General features: G+C 29.7%; 1 protein-coding gene across 1 annotated transcript in view; it reads right to left on the bottom strand.

Annotated features, from left to right (window-relative positions):
• Positions 1-23,153, bottom strand: part of LOC111033439 (tyrosine-protein kinase Dnt-like) — a 79,577-nt gene that overhangs the window by 5,677 nt on the left and 50,747 nt on the right. Inside the window, exons 5-7 of the mRNA XM_022314170.1 lie at positions 17,607-18,018; positions 11,287-11,593; positions 5,951-6,134 (exon numbers count right to left, since the gene is read on the bottom strand). Coding sequence (XP_022169862.1) covers positions 5,951-6,134; positions 11,287-11,593; positions 17,607-18,018 — 903 coding nt within the window. The remainder of the gene's footprint in view (positions 1-5,950; positions 6,135-11,286; positions 11,594-17,606; positions 18,019-23,153) is intronic.

Raw genomic sequence — 23,153 nt, 5'->3', positions numbered from 1 at the left:
ACGAGCTACAAAGCATAGTAGGATCACATTATTCTAGCTTTTTGAGCAGTTTTTTTGTCGTAAGTATATATGTAAGGTTAGTGCTCGACACTTGAAAATGCGAAAAGCTTACCTACATATTATAATAGTTTTAAGTTGCTTTTCGTATGAACTAACAATCCGTAGTTTTTTTTTATATTTTTTATCATAATCACAGAACAGTGATAACGATAATTTAAGTTAAACATACTTATCTATTATGACTATGCCAAATAATAATAAGACAAAACAATAATAACCAAATACTTATAACAATAATGATATTAATACGCAACAATTAATGAAAATTGAATTGTTCGATATCTATTGTAGATAATAATTTATAAGAATCGAAATGTTATACCATAATTTAGTAATACTTATTAAATTTGTAATTAAAACTGATTTATATATTTAAAAAAAAACATTCGTAATAATATGTAAAATAACTGAAAGACTAGTACAACGATTATAATAAAAACTACCAACGTAAGAGAATAAAACATGAAAACTTGACAGTGCAATAGATCTAATGATATTACTTCATCTATTATTGGTTCGTTAGAAAAATTAATTTACAAATCAATTATTATTATTTTTTTTTATTAAACTAAAACTAAGCCCGGCAACTATGGGCATTAGCTGTTTGTAGGCGGGGATGCGGTTAGTTTGGAATACGTATTTGTATGTCTGACAAGGATTTCGTAGTTAAAAATCCCGGATGGATGACCATCCGGGAGCTAGTAAGTAGCAACGACGCCTGGTGTGTACACTCAAAACACATACACAACTGAGTGTAGATATCACGCCACTACACTACACCACAAAATCTCATGGTTGATTATCATAATAATTAATACACTATGTATATGAAGCTATTAAAAAATAACAATAATAATAATGATTCATACATCGTTGAGCAATATTATTTATTAACTAGGTAGGTAATCTTCTCGGCGGTAACACGTCTTGTGTGTATATGCAAAAATGCGAGTATTATAATAGCATGTTTTTATTCATACAGAATTATCCATTAAGCATGCTCATTTTAATTTTTTTAATTTTTGGTTTTTCTTAGTAGGTATATTGCAAGACTATATTTTCATACTCTCGTGATTTTTTGTACACATATTTAATTAATGTTCTGTGACGATGCAAACTTTGGAATTTGAGAACGCTCCTTTTATACTGTAAATTAATTAGAGGATAGTTTTCCTGAACATATTGATGTACCAAATGCCCTAATTCAAAATTTCACATGAGTATTTTCTCAATTATTAAAATGTTTATTCTAAGGATAATTATTACTAGTCTTTAAAAATGATTTTACAAAAATATAGACTACATGTACTAAATATTGGATCGGGTATTTATTATACTTTGACCATTTTCATAAACTAAGAACGTCGATGGATTAATATTAATTACTATAATTTTTAAATTACAACAGCACTCATATTTTCGAAACCCATTATTATGGACTTGAATACTATTGTTGTACACAAAGTTAAATATCTAACTCGGAAACAACTTGTTCGAACTTTTATTTAAATACGTCAATATTTCCAACAAAAAAATATGTTTTAGTAAAAAAGGCGGTTCTTAATTTTAAAACTAGAAGTTTTAATTCTAAACAGAAACTATCCTTTATCAGCACAAAAAATATCAACAATTTAAATATAATAAAGTTATTTTCAAATCATTGATACCATATTATGGTCTTTACGAATATTTGAGTGTTGGAAAAATCTAATTTTCTATGACTGAATTATTGATGAAAAATAGAAGTAGGTCAGCATATACTCTATGAATCGCTCTGTTTACTATAATTTATTAATATAAACGTAGTACAATACGCGCATCCAGGTATAATATTAAGTATACATAATATGGTTGAAATATTCAAGGATAAGAAACTTATGTCCCTGCAGCTTGACGTGAAATATATCAAAGCGTGCATGAGAATGAACATGATAAGAGTGACCGGGACGGATCCGTCTGATTCTATGATATTATTATATAATGCTGTGTTTCCGCACTCGTCGTATACAGAAAACCCGATACAGGAATACGTAATCGTGTTGAGCCTACGACAATGCGACGGCATAGTACCATTACGCACACATAATACATATAATATTTATATGACGACGTAATACATATATATTCCACCATGTTTACCACCACCCCCCCCCCCCCAGTCCATAGCCGCGAGACGCAGTGCAAACATTTTCCTTGGATCTGAGCAAACACGTGGCTTTCAGGTAATGTTTTTTTACTTTTTTTATTTTTATATCTCGTTAGGGATTAAGTGCTGACCGGAGGGCAAATTGAATGTACGCGAGTGAATCGAAATCTCTCGGTCGTCTCCGGCGGAGACCCTAAGACCGCCGCAGCACAAGAGGGGAATTATGACGCTTTTATTTTTCATTCTTTTTCTTTTTCTTTTTTTTTTTTCATCCCATTTATACATTTCTTTGCCCACATTTACCAGCCATTCGGCGGAACACAGCCCGGTCACATCTTAAGTAGCGGATATTACCGCCGAGAAGAGGGTGGTTGTAGGTGGTGAGGGGTCGTGCAGGATAAGATGCAGAGACGACACAGTGAGACGCGGAGATTGAAAATCCGATTCATCTCCAACGAAATGATTTTTGCGGACGACAAAAGTTATCTTTTCACAGACGAACGTGAATTGTTGCCCGGGGGACTATAAGTTGATCAAACATAAATTGATCTTGTTCGGCTGATTTATTTATTTTTTCTCGTTAAAGGCAAAAAGTAGACGATTTCGATACAATAATAATATATTTTATGACACAAAACAAAAGCAATCGTTAATAATTCGTCACGACCCGATAGGTTTTCGAAAGGGTCGATGTCGATAGGTATTGAAAGCTCCACCAAAAACTCTATGTCATTTAAACGATAGTATTAAATGTTTGCAACATTTCACCTAAACCAAACAAAAAAAAACTAATAATTTAGGTAGACACATATTTTCAGTTTTAAAAATTAATGAAGTTTACGTCATAACGTCGTGTAATATATATATAATTTAAAAACCATTCAATCTGATTTAATTTTAATTTTTTTAATAATGTTTAACATGATTAAATTGGACAGTAATATTACATGTACAATCATTGTTGTAGCTATTTAATACTATGCTGAAATTGAAATAACACACAAACTGCTTTGAAGCCAACTTATATTTATGTAAATTTTATTAATAATTATAATTAATATTTAACATTAAAATACCTCTACAAAATAATACGTAGTAATGTACGGTAACTCAATTTTCACAGTATACCTATAAAATAGCGGTCGCTTGGTGACTAAAAGTAATACAACGTGCAAGTACAACCCAGATAACCCCGGTAAGACTATCAGCGTTTATAATATTTTGTCGATTTAATTTTTGTTTATACTTACATATATCTAGCGTGTATGTAAACTGAACAGAAATTTTCTATTGAAAATATTATTATTGCTTAAAAAACGAACAAACAAAATTCGTATATTTAAATTTACAGAATTAAGGTTTTTTGAACTTTATTATAATTAACTTTAAAATTATTCGTATTATGATTTTTTATTTAGTTCATAAAATAATGCAATATGATAACTGTATACTAAATATTTATACAAGTAAATTAATTTTAATGGATTGTATTAAAAGAATAAAATAGCACACGTTCTCCTAAGGTAAATATGACAGACAATTCAATTTAGCACACTGTGTTTTGACAAGTCGTGACAGTTTAGCGTTCGCATTAATTTGTTTTTATTTTTAAACCTATAAACATTGAACATATTATCATAATGCGTCATGCACTCGATACAATTGAAAACTAATAATGAATATTTTAAATAAATAAATATATTTTTAAAATAAATAAATTACAATTACTGTTCGAGATAAATTAAAACTGTATTACGTTATTTTTATTTTTTGTTGTAAATGTGTATGATCTGAAAATTGTAGACATTCATAAATAATGATTTATGATTCAAAAACTTAAATGGACATAGCAACAATCCTCAGCAGGCTTAAATTGGAAAAAGTTCACAGATTACAAAACACAGCCATTGTATAAAATCAACATAGGATTTTAATTGTAAATAACTTTAAAAAAACCTTTTAACTCAAACCTTTTTTTTTAATACAACATAGTGGTTTTTGAACGTAGGTAGGTAATTTTAAATTTATCATATTCATCAGTTGTAACCATTCAAATCAAAATTAATTGCATTACGGGGGTCAGTTTTTAAGTGCAAAATATACTATGTATATTGATGTTATTTTTTTTAGAAATAATTTATAGACATTTTTATTTACTTTTTTTATAAAGACCGCTGTCAATGGACAATAATATTATAGTATTTTACATTTTTGAGGGAATTCATTAGTAATTACTAATACTACTAGTAAGTATTATTTATCTTCGAAATTTAGATAGTATAGTTGTCAAACATAACGCATATTATTATTAAACATACCTATAAATATAATATACGATAACTATATATTGTTATCTTGTGTGTATCTTTACATCTCGTAACTCAAAACACTGCATTCATTTTTAAACCCGTTTATTAAATTAATAGTGAATAATCTACATAGGTAGAAGCTTCTTATCAATACTAAGAGCCGCTTTATTCTATCATATAACTCGTAATTAAATGGTTCACCACGTCAAGTTGTTATCCATGAGGTTTGATTATAACGGAATATTTAACATACTTAATAGTTAATATATTATTTATGCAGCCATGTAGATATTAGATAATAACATTGATTACAAATAATAGTATTACTAGTAATAGTATATAATATAATCAATGATAATAGGTATAAATGCATTTGATACATAGAATGCTATGAAATTATTGTGCGAATCTCAATTATTTCGATATTTTAAGGCAAATAGAAGATATTTTTTGAAAGAAAAAAGTGAACGCAATTCTCCACAGAAGTTTGGTATGTAAATTTACATTCCTGTCAGCAAATATTCAGAAATAGGAATCAATTTTTCAATCGTTCAATCGCCAGAGCATTAAAAATACACGCGTAATAAATTACACCCCAGCGGTACTATTACACCTCGAGAATGTTTTTTTTTTTACAGTCCACGCGATTCATCGATTTAATATAATAATATCACATGCAACCAAATATATTAAGCTAAATTTTTAATAGAAACATACAACAAAGAACTGAAAAATTGCGTGTAAGAATTTAATTTTTTAATTTTACTGGCCACTAATTGATTTCGTCATATTAATTAAAAATAATATTAATCTTACACCAAATTTAGTGCTTATAAATTTACAAAAGAACTTTATCTGTGATGAGACGTTAATATTTTATCTATATAGTACAAAATCAATTAAAACCAATCAAGTTGAATCTAAATCCTTAAACATAGTTGTAACTTTTTTATGTGTTTCTTTAAAATTATATTTAGTCACAATCATTTGCAGTAAGTAAATGACAAAATAAATATGCCTAACCTAACCCAACCAACATAATTGTCTCTTCTTAATATTTTTCTATTCCTTTACGAACTAGTCCCGACTACTGACTATAATAATTGATGAAACTTCGTATAGGCATTTATGTATTGTATATTAATGTATCACTTGTAATTAATATCTACTTTGAATGACATAATATTTAAATCGTTCAATTGGCCTATTTTATCTTTAAACGTTTAAACTCGTTTATTCAAGCGTATTAACTATAATAATTAGGTAACGAGAGCGTTTTAAATGCATTATTATTATATTCGTTTCTAAAAAATAATGATCTCCATGTGACGTGCAAATATTTGCTATTTATATAATATTATACTATTACGCACACAAAAAAAAAAAATTATCAATCTACTCAATTCAAGTAATAAACACGTTGTGTACAACTCACCCGTAACGGTCTTGACGAGCACTTCCTGCGATCCTCCACCCTTGTGCTTGTACGCACCTTGGTACACCCTGCCAAAAGCACCTTCCTGTAGGAGTCTTTCCAACTTGACGGTGGCACCGCGCGAGTCCAGCTGGCGTATACGCTCGTCCAAGTCATCGCACATTCTCCGATCGTTAACGGCCATCTAATTCCGACAATGGACATATAATAATTATTTAATATAACAATATATAATATTGCGCCACACAATCACATCACTCCCCCGTCCGGTATTATATAGGGCCGAATAATTTATCACCAGTCGGAGGTAGGTTTAATATAATATATCGTATTATGGTTGATGGGGACGTTATATGCAGAGTATGTGTGTAGGCAGGTATACAAGGGTAGTCCGAATTCCCGGTGCGAAAATCATTAGAGGACCGACCGCAAGTGCATTAGCAATACACATTTTATGAATTAGTCATAAATGAGAGTTGATTTTAGTTCCGTAACTATTATATATTTTTTTTTGTCTACCGATCGCTCATTATTATACCATATACGAACAGCATAATATTATTATGACGAATGAAAGGTATTTGACGGCGTATTGAAATAACGACGGCGGTTTTCTCCTTCTCACGTCCAAACTGTCAGTGGTTGAAAAAAAAAATGATTGATCGAATACGCGCGCTGAAGGTCCTTTAACCCGAAATCTTTAATGGCTTTAATAAACACGACGACTACGACTTTTGCCCACGTCACCACGTCGTTTTGGCAGAGTTCCACTCAAAGTTCCGTCCAAGGGGGACAAAAAAATATAGGTAATAATCATAAATAAATATAAATAGAAAGAAAAAAATGTGCCAGGACATTGATTCAAGACATTATCTATACCGGGAGGGTATTCGTGTTTCTAATCCTGTTAAATGGCTTGGTGCCCATTTGCAGGGTGGTAATCGATTATGGCCGCAACCGCGAGGATGATTTATCTGCCGTAATGGGCCTAAATCACGCGAAACGATTTTGCGTAATGATCGTGTCACCCAGGGGAAAGTGTAACAGTGGTATATTGATTTTTGGTTCACCGTAAGAACGGACGCAGCGGGGAAGTTGATGGACAAGACGTGTGCGTGGAATAGGTGAACAATGTTGTGTTTCAGAGTTAATTTACTGGTCTATATAATTTATGGATATTATATCCGATAGCAGTGTAAATCTATAGAACCACGGCAGTGATTATCACATGGAAATGACCGGTTAAGTAACGAATGACATTAATTAACACTTATATAGACCAATAATACACCCAATAATATGTATAGATATAATTACTAACACTCTGCTCTGGGGTAAGTATTGCACTATGCCACTATACAATCATATATTATTTAATATATCTTTAAGCACATAATAGTATTATGATAGTAAATGGTACCGAAATACGCATCGTATTTATACAATTACGGTAAGAATAAAATCAAGTTTAATAATATTATGTTTCTGAACGTTTTTTAAGAACTTTTGTCTTAACTTTAACAATATCGAATAACTCAAAATTGAATTATTCGCGCTTGTTTGAAAATGCCATATTATGCAGTTTTTTTAATTGCTTTCAAGTCTTGTATAGGTACACAATATTATAAAAAAATGTTTTTAAATTATGAAATGATTAATATTAATAAGATAAACAGTACATTTTTATATAACAAGTTATTGAAAACCAAACGTAAAAATATCTCAGTATTAAACAAAATCAATCTATTATACACATATTTACAAATTAATTTACAAGTCAAATGCAATACTGATCGTTGAATGGAAGCTTTCTTTTTTGTTGAATAATAATTAATAATGAATTATACAGTTTCCCAAAACAGCATAAATAATAACTGTTTATCTCAACAAAGACTTGATTATTACACAATGAACACAATTTATTTATGATTGTTTTTAAGATTTCTCTCGAAAATGTCAATTTATTAACAAACATTAAATGAATTAACTTAAAATTTACAAGTTCATGCTTGAATAAACTATTTAAAACTAATTACCATTTAGAATAAAAAAAATAGGGTTTAAATGTTACTAAATAATTGTATTAGCATATTATTACTTTAATTTTCAACTCCTTACTTATACATTTCAAGTTACAATACTGTAGCTGAAAATGAAAAAAAAAATGTTTTTTTTTTACAATTTTTGGGTTTAAAAAGAATATTATAAAAAACATTTCATTCATTATTATACAAGAAAACTATAAAAAAATACATTATCAATTACTTTAAATTATTTACATTAATTTCGTTACGTAAAATTCATAAAAATTATTGTAATACCTACTATTAATATTGAACATTAAAAAAAAAACTTTGTTAAACGAAAGAACTATAAGTGAACGTTTTAAAACAAATTAATTTAATCCTAACTAAATTTAAAATAAAGACAACCCTATACATGCATTAGAGAGATACACATCCCTCATTGTATTCTTTGATGTATACTACTTCTAGGCCTTGAGGCTACATTGTTTTCTTTGTCTGGATTCACCCTAGCCCAAAGGCTTCATACATCCCTCTTCCCTATATAATCCTGTACTGTTGTACACCTCCTTCATTATCTGTCCATACCAAGCCAGATAAACTCTACACAGGTCTAACTCAGTCTAGCAGTCTCACACTTTCTAACATCCCTATTCCTTTATTATTCTCGTATAATCCTTTGTAATCTCTCCTAACAACTCATCACCGTTTCTTTGACTGTAACCAATGTAAATTAATTAATTATGTTTAAAAATTAGATATTTTATATTATCCAATCATATTAGGTGATTACATTGAAATGTATTGTGGTCTTTGATAGTTATTATGTCGTGAACATTTAAAACGCGAGCCCAACAATGAAAACGGAATATTTTATTTTATAGTATACTACTATAAATAGCAGTAATATGGATAGTACCTATTTCACCCATGTAATATTAATTTATCGTTGATACCTATGTTATATTGATTGAATTATGGCATTATTAAAATAATCGAATTCTAGATACGAAATCACTGTAGATTGATATTAAAAATTACATGTATGTATATTGTATAGTATACATCAAACATATTATACCTATTCACGACTATAGGTACTACCATAATTATTATTACCTATACAGAAATATTATATTATACTAAAGTTAAAATATTAAATTGTAATTTAAAATAATAAAACTTGCTGGTGCATAATTACTGATTTTAATTAAAAATATATTGTGTTCAAATTGTTCATAATGTTCAATATATTTTATGTTTTGATTACCCTTGGTCTTATCAAACAGTACTTGATTTTATAACTATAAGCTATTATTGACTAATAGAACCATTTTTGCACGATTCATATGAAATAAAAATTAAGACATCATTTGTATAAAATATATTATAATAATTCCATAATATCTATGTGTATACCACAATGAAATGTAGTACAATGTGTTATATATGAATCATATGTCAAGTATGAAAATTATGAAGGTGAATAGTATCTTAGCAAGCGAATCGTTCTCATTTGCTTGCAAATTCATAATGATACTTATATAATAATTATTTTTGTTTATTTTATTTATTTCGCTATTTAATGAATAATTATATTGTAACCAACTGTATTTATAGGGTAGTATTAGGTCCACTATTATCTTAATACTACATTTGTAAAATACGTATATATTATGATGCATTCATACATATATATCTAGAAATAATAATTAACAGAACTTTATAATGCATATTTTATGTATAATTATTGTTTATCTATCATAAATGTTTTTTTTTTTTCAAAGACTAGTTTATTAAGAAAATATAAATTGTTCGTTTGAGAAAACCTTTGTCATCGATCTATACGGCTGTTACCATATTTTCTAGAAAATCTTCACGAAATTTTCCTTCTCCAAAGTTATAATATAAAATGCTCATCAGACAATTTGTTCGAGATGTTTCTCAAGGTAAGGGGGGTGAATAATACGGAAACCACCTTAGTAGTATAGCTACCTATATATATATACATAATATACAATACTATCATTTATCACATACAACAACAAATCGACGTTCATATATCGGAATGTTGAGACATAACTATACAGGAGAGGGTAGTGCATGCGAAATGTCATCAAAAAACATGTTCAAACCTGACCTATAGGGCGTGGAGGGAGAAGGAATATAAATAAATAAAGATCTAAATAAACGGATATAATTGGTATATCACAGTAGAGTCAGCAGCTGTGCACGTGTGCCATTTTGAAACTGCAATGTTTTTATATTACTATATACACGTGTATAATATTATACAGGGTGATTCACCAAGCATACTCACCTCCATTCTTTTCTTTAATAATGCATTTCTTCAAATACTGATTTTTGGAATTTATAAATTTACTCAAAAACCATATTTTCAAATTTTTGAGATTTTTTTTTGTACTACCTAAGGAGTATCCTGTGGTGATACAAACTTCTGTTTTTCTAATGAGAATTTCCCTCTCCTTCTTACTGTAAATTATTTATTGGATAATATTTTTGAAAATTTTGATGTACTTACCTAATTCAGAATTCTAAAGAGTAATTCTCAGTTATGATAATGAGTTAATGCTTATGTTTGTACTAAGAATAATATTCCTTAAAAATGGTCTAACAAAATATAAAATAGATGTGATATTGGATCTAGTATTTACTATTTATTATACTTGGGCCACTTTTACAAATTATTAATTTTGATAGATTTAATATTAACCACTTACATTTTAAACCACCATAGCTCCCGCCATACCCCACAGGCCACAAGCCAATTACCATGGACTTATTATCATTAATAGGTATACAAAGTTAAGTAACTCAAAACTGCTAGTTCGAATTTTGATTTTTATGCGACAAAATTATTTAATTAATCATTTACAATGGAAAAAGGGGGTTTTCTTTTGAAAAACAGAAGTCCATGCCTTCGAAGAAGACAACTGAACACTACTCTAGTAGAAAAAAAAATTTCAAACATTTGAATTACTTAAATATCATAATTACTGGAGAGCACCTATATTTAAAAGTTCCAAAAATCAGATTTTGAATAACTGAATTATTAAAGAAAAATGCGGGCGAACATGCTTGGTGTGAATCGCCCTGTATATATCTATAGCTATATCCGTAGTGCGCACATATTTAGGTTATATTTTAAGAGTATAGAACGATTAACGCACAGCTACCTACCTATATTATAATATTATGTGGATAATATATCGTTAAATACGAGTATATTTTGAGATATTATTAAGGCGACTGTTTCGGAAGATTTCGCGGGCCGAGATGACATATACTCACCAGTGGCGTGCAGGCGTAATACGATATCTTGGATGCCGTGGGCGACGCGGGTTTCGAGTAGACGTGATAATTATTACTTCCGGCCGCCGTCGCCACGTAGCTGGTGGCGTAAGGCGACACGTGGCTGCTGCCTTTGTTTCCGGCAACTCCGGCGCCGCAGTGGTTCGGGTGGTCGTCATCTGCCATCGACACAGCTGTTTTCCGCACGCTTCTGATCGTCGCGTAAGTACCGCTGGTGCTGGTCACCGAATTGACTCTCACCAAAACGTTGGGATTGGCCACGTAAGCGGCACTCGTGTAACTGGTACTGAAACAGCATAACGCGGAAAACGCAAAAAGCCATTAATTTTTTTGTTGTTTTCGATAAAAAAAAAAAAAAAGGTAGAAAAACATTTAATATAATAAAACCCCGTAACCACGGGGGCACGTCTATACGTAGTCATTCAATATGTGTGCGATGAAAAAAATGGAGCTGGCAAAAAAAAAATGGTGACATGCTGTTAAAGGTTCGGAGAAAAACGACCGAGTAAATAAATATGGAAAAATGTCTAAAAAAACCCCGTTTCTGTACAAGTCGTGGATGAAATTCCGAAGAAAATATTGAATATTGTTTGATGGTGAAAAAAAACAAGTAGTTAACTTATAATATTGTACCTACCTAAATATAAGCAAGTCAGACAAGACTCGTCGTCGTTGGGCTTGGGCATTTGTCATATTGTTTCAAATTCTTATATATATGGACAGGTGAAAAATGGTGTAACGTGATTATGATCATTTGAAAGCAATCCGCGATGGATAAATCATCGAATTTGACAAATTGAACGGAGCTCTAAAATGGTCCACCGACAATCGATAAAAAAATATATCGTTATTACGCTCAAAATCTCAATTCTAAATTATCCACGCCATTAAATTTAAATTGCCCATAAAACTTATCTACACGTAAAAATGATCAGAACGTATCAAGGTTGTAAGTATAATACTAAATGTTTTTCGTATATAGGTACTTGTCTTATATGATGGGTATTTCAATAACATTTTATTTGTTTTGGAATTTACAAAACCATTGAATCTTTTGATTCCAAATAAATATGTCACTCAACTTAAATCATCAAAACTTCGGTGGTGTCTACTAATTTATATACTTACAATTTATTTCAAAGGAATATCATAATGTCCGTGTTTTACTGAGATATTACAGTAGAGTTTTTAGATAATGCGAGGAAAACTTAAAGCGTATTTGTGCTAGAATGCGGCCATTAGTTACCTCGTTTTACCTATAGCAGCTACCGCACAAAAGCCATAAGTACCGTAACTTAATAATTTATAAGCTTATCGACTTGATGACATCCCAATTCATAAAGAAAATATGAGAAATTATGGTAGAACTTAAAAGTTGAAATTATAAAATATTTTTTTTTTTACTATCTATACCGTCTATACCTACCTCTATCAAATCGTGATTTGTACCAATATTATAAGCTCTTGGCATAATCCAGAAACGTGCATTGTTTGGTGAACATAAATTATTATAGTTTGTCAAAAAAATACAAAGCGTATAAATTAATTTTAAGCGCCAAATATTTTTTGTTTTTAATATTTTATTTATATAGTTGGCCTCACTTTAGCGGGAGTAAAAAATAGTTGTAGTTTTAAAATCAACAAAAGTCAGACAATTTTTTTTTCACAACGATTATCCTTTGAACGTTAAACTACATAGAAATGTGTATTGTGTTGTTAAAATTAATTATATACTGAAAATGTTCATCGTAATAAAGAGTTGTATTACAAATTAAAAACCTTGAATGGTTGGCAAACATTACGAGGATATTTATAATTCATGCCTACATTATTATTATATTAATCATATTAAGTAGCGTAAAATGTGTTATTCTAAAACCTTTTTTTTATGTGCTTAACGCGTGTTCAATTAGTGTTAGTTACGGGCTGAGTGTATTACATCACGAGTTATGAAATTATAGTAAATATGATAATCAGAATATTTTTGCCATGGAATTTATATTATTAAACCGCTTGGATTTGATGAAATGCTAACGATCATATAACCAACAAAATCAACCTAATTTAATAGAAAGCTTTAAAAATGTTTAAAATTAGTCTTTATCACGGAAAGGCGTACAACAGCTGCATTTAGGTAGGTAGATATGGGTAGATACGTTCTTTCGATATGTCATTATATTTTTATAAGTAAATTCGTGGAACACGATTTTATATATTTTGTTGTAACAACTTTGCTGTATGCTACAACAAATATCCTTTAATCTCCTGGAACAAATATAATCATTTTTGATATAACCATGTGTTCGAATATACAGGAGACCACTTGGGAATTTCACGTTATGTGTCACGTTTTTCTCCCCCTTGCAAAACAATATTTATTGGAGGCAGGTAAATGCCATGAAAAATATCAATCAATCACAAAAACATAACAAATAACGATAATAACAACAACGACAAATTGTGTTACTGAGGATTAACAGATTAGTTTTAAATAAATTGTACATCATACTTTTATGTAGTTTCAAAATGTCATTCACTTTTTATGCATTTATCTAATAATACAAAATATTTTATTTTTGATAACATATTATAATAATTGATCACAAAAAAAAAAAAACGTTCATCCGTTAAAAGACTTTTTAAAATAATTTTTTTCCCCAAACTGAAAAACGAAATACATATTATTTACATAACTATTATGACAAAATCCGATTAGTTACATTATTCGTAAGCATCAACAAAATATTTAAACAAGTTGCATTTTGCTCTTATAACATTAAACATGTAAATTTTATCTAGAAAAACAATTTGATGAGAATGCAAAATTGCCTGTTCATAAAAACTTTATGTCTTTGAAATTTTCCCGGAACACGTCTTTTTCATGAAACTTGAAACTTATTGCCTTAAGGCTTTACAGCAGTGTATACTAGAAAGTTTGATAGAGCTTCAGATTTGTATACGACATAAGAACGTTTAATGTCGAAAACCTGGTAGGTAGGTATTAATTAATAAGCAAAAAACACTCAACTCGACTCAAGACCTAAATAACACACGTGTTCATCTTATAATATGTATAAATATAAAACATAAAGAATGAATAAAAAAAAACTGTTATGCACATGGTATGAAATTATATTTTATAGGTAATAGGTGCTATATGTACATATACGTGATACGCATCATCGTTTTGTAGTTAATAATTCGATTTACCATGGTTAGTAAACACCATAATACTTAAAAACTTTCTTGAAAAGTACAACTCTGATAACCTAACCAATCGATTTAAAATATTTTTATTTTATTCGCAATATTACTATATGTTTGCAGGGAACATTATTCAACTTTTATTGCTTTATTATCATACATTCTACACTATAGTATTATTTCCCCTCGTATATATATATTTTTATGCTGAAAGAATGTTACACTTTGTAATTATACGCTATTATATATACTATATAGTCATACAAAAAGTTTACGTTATTATTATTATTTTTATGTTTGTGTTTAAAGATACTCCCTCGGTAGCAGTGACCATTTGCAGTGATTTACTGCCGATACCTATTGATTTATAAAGCTACCTATATAGATAACACAATACAACGATACAAAATATACGCATATTATACGTGATATGAAAGATTTAACTATCACTTAATTGATATCAGAGCTAGTTTTAATATTATAGTTCATTGAGCTAATTAGAGCTGATGACGAATTCGATGGTGGTAGAGATAGAATCGGCATCCAGATAGAGCGATTTGACAATTATTTGAGGAGCTACGAATATTCTCTAGTAGGAGTGTTGAAGTCATGGACAACACACTATTATGTTCCCCATTGAGGCATTGGTCGTTACGAAACTAATTGATATGTTTCATGTTTGTTTCACAAATTCTAATAGTCTTATGATTATTATATATATATTTATTTATTTATTGCGTGACAAACCGAAACCCAAAAATTCGACGAGACTTAATTTGAACATATAACATATATTTATACGATAGGGTTACATTAGGTTAGAATGTATTATTTTATGTTTATTATTATAATGTTTATTAAAACGATTCAAGTATGCGAATAATTAATAGTGTAAATGTTAAAATTTAGTGAATACATACAAAAAAATTATTTGTGCACTTTTTTATTTAATTTTGATTACTTACTTACCTACTTTATTTTTATGATTTCTAATTAAAATTAATATTTCTATTTAAATTATTGTTAAGTAAATACAGTTAAGATTTAAGACGATTTGGTATCGATTCATATAATATAATCATCAATTTAATTTTGAATGTAAGTTACTAGGTATATATGAACTATTTTATCATAATAATGATTGTAAGTTTAAATTTAAAATCTAAAATGTAGTCATACATTTTCAAAATGAATGTAATAAACGTTACAAAACTAGGTATTTAAGGCATTTAAATGTACACAAAAACAAACAAACTGCTGTTTGCTGAAGTTAAGTGTACGTATAATACATATTATATATATATATATAATAGACATACATATTAAATTGTGTGACAACTGACTAGTAAAGGAAAAAAAATACCAAAATAAAGTAGATAAAAAATCAACTGAAAAACACGATATAAATTATTTTTAGAATAGATGAAAAAACAAAGGGAATGATTTAACAAGTATTAATAAATATTAAAATGAAAAGCATGTAAAATGATAAATGATAAATATTAGATAATATTTTTACTCAATCTAAATAAAAAACATAAAATTGTAAATTCATGAAATACTAGTCTTAAAAAAATGTATAGTTCACTTTGTTAAAAGTTAAAATCTACATGGTTATTATAATATAAATGTTATCATTAGAACAAATGACAATCTCGTGAGTTGAACTAATGAAGTAATGTATCTATCGAACCTAGGAATAAATGTAGTTATATTTAAGAAAAGGAATAATGTTGATCATTTTAAATAGTAGTTATAAAATGTTAAGTACAATCAAATTCGTTAGTATATATCTTCGGATAGCATTGTAAATAATATCCATTGTCAACTATTGTAAAAAGAAGTATAAAAGTTTCATGTACATGCTAGTTTGACAAAACTAATAAAGTGAAATAGTGCCTGACTCAAAGCAATTAGATAATTATTTTATATTGCGTATTTGGCCTGAAATAGAGAATAAGAGTACAACAATACTATATAGGGGGCTGCCAAAAGAACTTTGTTTCCAGACACACAGTTATAATGAAATAAAAAGTTTGAAAAAAACACATACCTACGTAGTTTTTCTCTAAATCCAACATTGATTTCAAATCACTAATAAAATACGCACAGCGTTTATAACCAAGAACAGCTGAGTTTGATGCTAAGTATTATTATTTTATGAGTGTTTTCAAAGAAAAAATCTTATGAAAGGATCTTTTCAAATCAGTCGAATTCGTAAAATAAAGTAAGAATAATAATTTATTTTCCACCTACTTTAATGATACACATTTAATGACCATAAATAGTTGTAGTCTATACTCAATATGAAAAACCATGATAAACCAACAATTGTGTTATTATAGAAATACAAAGCGTTACAGTTATTATAAATTTGAGATAGATCAGTAATTATTATCACTATCAAACATGAAATCGCATAAAGTAATAATAGGATGAAAAGTTAAATTGATGAAAATAACGACTTGGTCAGTGTTGATTTATTTTTTTATTCTCACGCTTTTGTATTGGGACGCTAAAAAACTAACTTTTGAAGTTTATTTACCTAGAGACCATGTTTGGTAACGGTTTCAAAAAAGAAGTTTGTCGTTAAACTTTCCAGTACAATACACTATTTATATTATAACGTGTGGTGGACTCGGAAGTCGCTGCATCGCTTAAAAGTTAATTTGAGGCACAAACACACAATCTCGTATATTCTACGACGTATACGGTTCACATATTATATTATACAAATCAAAGTTAGTAAAAAAATCAGATATTTTAAAATGTAGTGTCGTATTTGGATTCATAGACTATGTTTGGATACACGGATTATTCGAGTTTTTTATTAAATTATAATTTTGAATACTTCTTTCTCATTATTCTAAAGGATACAATTATATTATATTATTATAATATTGCTTAGTCGACAGACAAGTGTAAACGTCACAAACACAGTTATTAAAGCAATATCATTACCGTCAAAATTCGAATTTATTATTATGTACTATCAAAAGTTATCTGATATCAATATATTTGCGATTTATTAACGTGTAGGTATAAATTATTATCATTATGTCTGTATTATTATAATATAACTTAGCTATACTCACTGCAACGACTCTTTGGACTTGGACCTGAGCAACGATTTGTTGGTGCGCTTGTAAGCCAGGGCGAATGTGACGGCTACCAGGGTGACTATGAGCGCAGACCCGCAGCCGAGCGCGAAGAAGAACGCACCGTGCGCGGGCACCAACTCTTCCGGTGCTTCTTCGCCAAGTTTGGGCGAAGTCAACGCGGTATTTCCACTGCCAGTGGTAACCACAGCAGTGGCGACCTGCACTGCAGTGGCAGCCGACCCACCGTACGACGGTTGGAGAACCAAAGTCTTGTCGTTGTTGTGATCGCCGTCGGGTTGAGATCGTAGCGGTGGCGGTGGTTGAGCAGCAGGTTGCTGTGGAAGCTGTTGATGCTGGCCCGGGGGCAATTCATCAATGAGGTTGGTCTCCAGTGAACCTTCTTTGCCTATGGACACATGCGAAGTTTATCAGACATTTTAATTCCAACAAAGCATTACGGGTCAGGTCGGATAAGCATTGAAAGGATTTATCACCCCTCCTATACCATATCGAAAACCAAAATCAAACAGCAGATTGAGTTTTTTTTTTGGGGGGGGGGGGGGGAGGAGAATTAATATTGTTATCACTTAAGCCTATAATATGAGTCCTCCTAGATCATTTACCTGCCTGAAATTAACTGTCATAATCCACGCTTCTGCAGTACATTCGACTTTGTAACTACGAAACACAATGATTATAGTTGCGGGATACCCTTTACACTACATGTTCATATTTTAACGGTTATGAATAAGATATTTTATTGTACCTAGCAGCTAGAGTTCATATAATAATATGATTAGGTTAACCCGGACATGTCTTGTATAACCACAGTACTGCGGCCGCAATGACGAGCCCGTTTCCTGTGCGGACTGCAGCCATCCTAACTAATCGTTTATAGTCGGTGGTAAACTGGTATATATATTGTTTGACGTTTCCATTTATTTATTTACAACCCTCAAACTGCAACTATAACAACAAAATGGTTTGTGGACACAAAATTGACAAAACTTCTTTCGGGTTTGGTAAAACGTTAGTTTCTTTACACTTTTGTTCGATTCAAATCAAATTAACCCCACCACTTGTATGGGGCAAGAATATAACTACGCTGCTGCATCTGTATAGTTATAAATATTTGTTTCCATAATGGTTTTCACTCCTTGCCGAACGAAAACAATAAAATAATAATCAACACGAAACAGTCTAACAAAAACCACTCTATCTAATAATCATAGTCTAGATAATTAAATTTGTTAGCTCGTTTCAACAACAAGAACTAGACAAATGCTATACTATATTATGATTTCATTAATACTGTAAGGATTTATCACGCAAATCAATCAAACAAAGATATAGCTTTATTCATTGGTACCTATTCCATGGCGAAACAAATACTTATCATAATTATTGTGGAGAGCAAGTAGATTATTTATTTTCATCAATAAATTAATATGGGTGCTTATATTAATTGTACAACGTCAAAAATCGTGACTTATTAAAATATTTAATATATATTTGATTTCAGAATTATTAAATCGTCATTTTACTTTATAGTTTTAAAAATGTATTGTAACAAAAATATTCGTTCAACTGGTTAAATCAATTATATAAGGTTTGATTATTGTAGTTCACTCATGTGGGAAAATCAATGTTATTCAGTTTAATTTGAATAATCAATAATTAATTTTAAGGCTTAACTAAACAGTATATGTAGGTATTTAATATTTATAGATATATAGAGTAGAAAATAAATTGATGACTATAATGAGATTATAACTCATTTAATGCGTGTTTTCACAAATGAAAATTATACAACCTTTAGCAAAATTATTATTATTATTAAGGTTACACACAAATTACAATTAATACGATTACAATTTTGATTCTATTATTGAGGAAAATACATTGAACAACATAATTATTTTATGTCACTAAATACGTGACAAAATATTATGAATGGTGAAAAAAAAGAAAAATCATAAAACGATGTATCATTCACGCATATACTCTGTAACAGTAAACACGTTTACTATATGGATTTTTGAGATGTATTTAGGCTTTATTTTTAAATCTTAATAGTTTTTAATTAAATTGGAATACAATTTTAAAGTAAATTGAACCAAATTTTTAGTTAAAAGTTCTCTGTTAACTGTTAAATAGCTTACCTAGTAAACTACAAAGGATACACCACGTATAAAAGCGTCAATCAAAAAAAGTCTTTACGGCCATTATAGCTAATCATAATGAATAACTCTCAAACAACTCTTCAGTTCCATTTTCATTCCTCTACACAAACCAACCAAACCTAACCTAATCTAGGACAGAATGATCAAACTAACTAATATTGATATAAGCTTTAGAGTTTAGACGATCAAGTTAATTGTAAGGTGTGTTTAAAACCCGTTAGGGACATACCACATCAGTGAATTCTCTCACATGTTCGTTGTGAACACCAGAAGCAGTTTGAGGAACAAAAATTCCGTACCATCTGGCAAAGAGCTTATTACCTAGTACCTATCAATGATGGGCAATGTATGATAAGAAAAGCTCTGCTCCATGTATACGAGCTTATAGCCACTTATTCCATCAAGACCTATTTTCTACCTGAACAAAATGTTGCAAAATATTTATTGTCCTTTATAAATTATAAGCGTTTCCCCCCCCCCCCCCGTTAACTTCATCACTGAAATCCTTTAACCACCGAATTATCATCTTTCCCATCAACTATGTCTATGTGTCTATGTGACATTACTACTACCACAGATTACACCCTAAGATATTGGTTCTCAACCTTTTTTGGTTCACGGCACACTATTATACATCACACATTTTCATGGCACACTCACGCGCTTGACCACCACAGCAACTTCAGCAACTCCGCCGGAGGCAATAGTTATCGCAATGCGTCTATACAAATGACATTTCTCGCAGTACAGTATTGTGCGAAGAATCACGATACGTACACCAGTTGAGAACCACTGCTCTAAGGAGTATAAAAAGCAATTGGTGTCGTGACTTTTAAGTTGAATAAATATTCGAATTCCCACTACTTAAAGTTTCTTCAAGGGTGGCCGCTTCGACAAGTCACACAATTATCACGCTTCACTTACATGTATAGTAAATCTATTACAAGATGTGTAATAAATGACTAATGTTAAAAAACAACGATATTTTGGAAGTTAGTGACAATGTTTTAATTTAATTATATGTAATTATTTATATTTATACCATCATGGTATATTGTATGACACAAAACTACTCAGCGTGATATTAAAATCAGATAATATTTAACATAAACGTACCACCTCAACAATTTACGATGACTTGCACCAATTATTATCAGATCATCATCATGATAATCATGGTCATAATATAAACTATACTAAATCGTCATACAACAAATTACAAAATCACGACTGCTAGTACACGTAGGCCATCATCGTCGTAATAGTAATAATCATATCATTGTTATTCGATTTGGCATTTTGGTCACATTTAATAATAATGCATAAACCATAAGGTAATTATTATAATAGCGAACACAAACTATCATTACTTCAGTTGATTTCTGTGTTTGTTTCAAAATGTTTATTAGTATAGTATAGATGTACAAACAAAACTATCCAATATTTTGGAAACAAACTCTAATTTATTTTTACAATTTTATGTAATTATTTTTAATATTTTAAACGACAACTTTTACTTTTATGTAAACTTCTAGTTTCAAAAGTATTTAATATAATTTAAAATTGTATTTAATTGTAGGGTATCACTTGTCATTATAAAAAGTCAGATTTTTATTTAAAAAAATAGTATGGTATACAATATTTACAAATACCTACTTCAAACCATGTAGGAACATTATTATGGAAATTACAAAAAAATTACCGAAATAATGACTTTGTACAATATAATATTTTAACATAATATAATTCATTATACCCTACAAATATTTTTAATATTACGTTACGACATGTGGTATAAATTTTGTATCGATTGCCACGCACTATCGAACCAATGGTGTAACTACACACCACGCCGACATACCGCAAACAATGAAAATTAAAACGTCTGTCTGGCACACAAAACAGTTTTATGCGTTTTCAAACGAAGAGGCATAATACAGCGAATATATTCGAACTTTATTCTGCGTAGTAGTTTTTATTAATTAAATCGTAGTCGGGGTTCCCTGCCCCCCGGCACACATCGTCAGATTAATTATTATCGAACAGTCTAATCTGCACCTCCATGCTCGTATTATTACAATAATTATTTTGTGTACATGTTACCGCCAATGATGATAATTAGGTATTGTTAAAAATGACTAGTCTATGTTAACACTGACTGTTTTACATAGGTATTGATATTATTGGCTAGTCTTTTTAGAGAATACCTAACTAAGATAGACAATCATAGAACAAATTTAATATTAATACATAATTTCTATGATTGACCAGTCATTGTCATTATTGACTAATACTATGTAGCCATTGATAATTTTAGATATAATATATTATATTTACTATTTAAGAATAAACAATGAAAAAAAAATTAATTTTTTCATAATAATTATTATTTTAATACTTGTATGTTGATTATTGATTATGACGTATGGGTATCACTTATTCTCGCATGATAAGCTGTTATGGCATTTCGATGTACAAAGCCGGTTATTAGATCTACAAGTACATTTATTTGTTTTGCATTTTGTTTTGCAGTGGCACCGTGCACAATGCATACAAAGACTTAAATATATCATAATAGTTTCCTTGGTAATATTACAATATTTTGTCTTTAATTCATAAACCATGCGGTCCCTACCACCATGACCTATTGCAATGTGACTATCGTGTAAAATATCAAATAATTCGTCATTTGATACATAATAGTGTACATTTTCTGAATTATTACTTATAGATTTAATAAGTCGTTCTTGCCCATTGAGTGTTATTATATCATACTTACGAATGTATCTGTAATCCTTTGCACTTTTCTTCCCAATTTTTTCCTTAGCTAATTTAACTTCTTGCAATCTTAACATATATTCTTCTTTGTTTAAAAATGATTTATTATCTTCACGTTTATTTTTCAATAAATCAGATAATGCTTTGTAAAATTTTTGACGCATTTCATTTGAATTCATTTTTTTAATAAAACAATTCAACACTTTTCGAAATGAAAAACTATACAAAACTATAAACTATATTATACGAAAGTACAACGTAGACTGTAACAATACTTATGTTAGGTTAGTTGCCGTGAGTATTAAAACTATAAAAGATACCTATTATTATTCGTTATAAAACAGATACCTAATCTTAACGTGGGTTTTTAAAGTTAAAACGATAAAAGATAACATTGACTACACGACGATAGGATATGTTATAATAACTAGTGAATTTATCAAATTATAACATCGTCTGATTTACCAAGTCAATGTTACAAATATATGTTGATTATAGATAATGACCAAGTTACCCAGGCATTATATTAATTGGCTAGTCAATATCATCATTACCTGAATTTACGACATTGACGGTAACA

This window comes from Myzus persicae, unplaced genomic scaffold, assembly GCF_001856785.1.
Source record: "Myzus persicae strain clone G006 unplaced genomic scaffold, MPER_G0061.0, whole genome shotgun sequence".
NCBI classification, from domain to species: domain Eukaryota; kingdom Metazoa; phylum Arthropoda; class Insecta; order Hemiptera; family Aphididae; genus Myzus; species Myzus persicae.
Note: the sequence above shows the minus strand (reverse complement) of the source record. Positions and strands in the feature narration are given on the sequence as shown.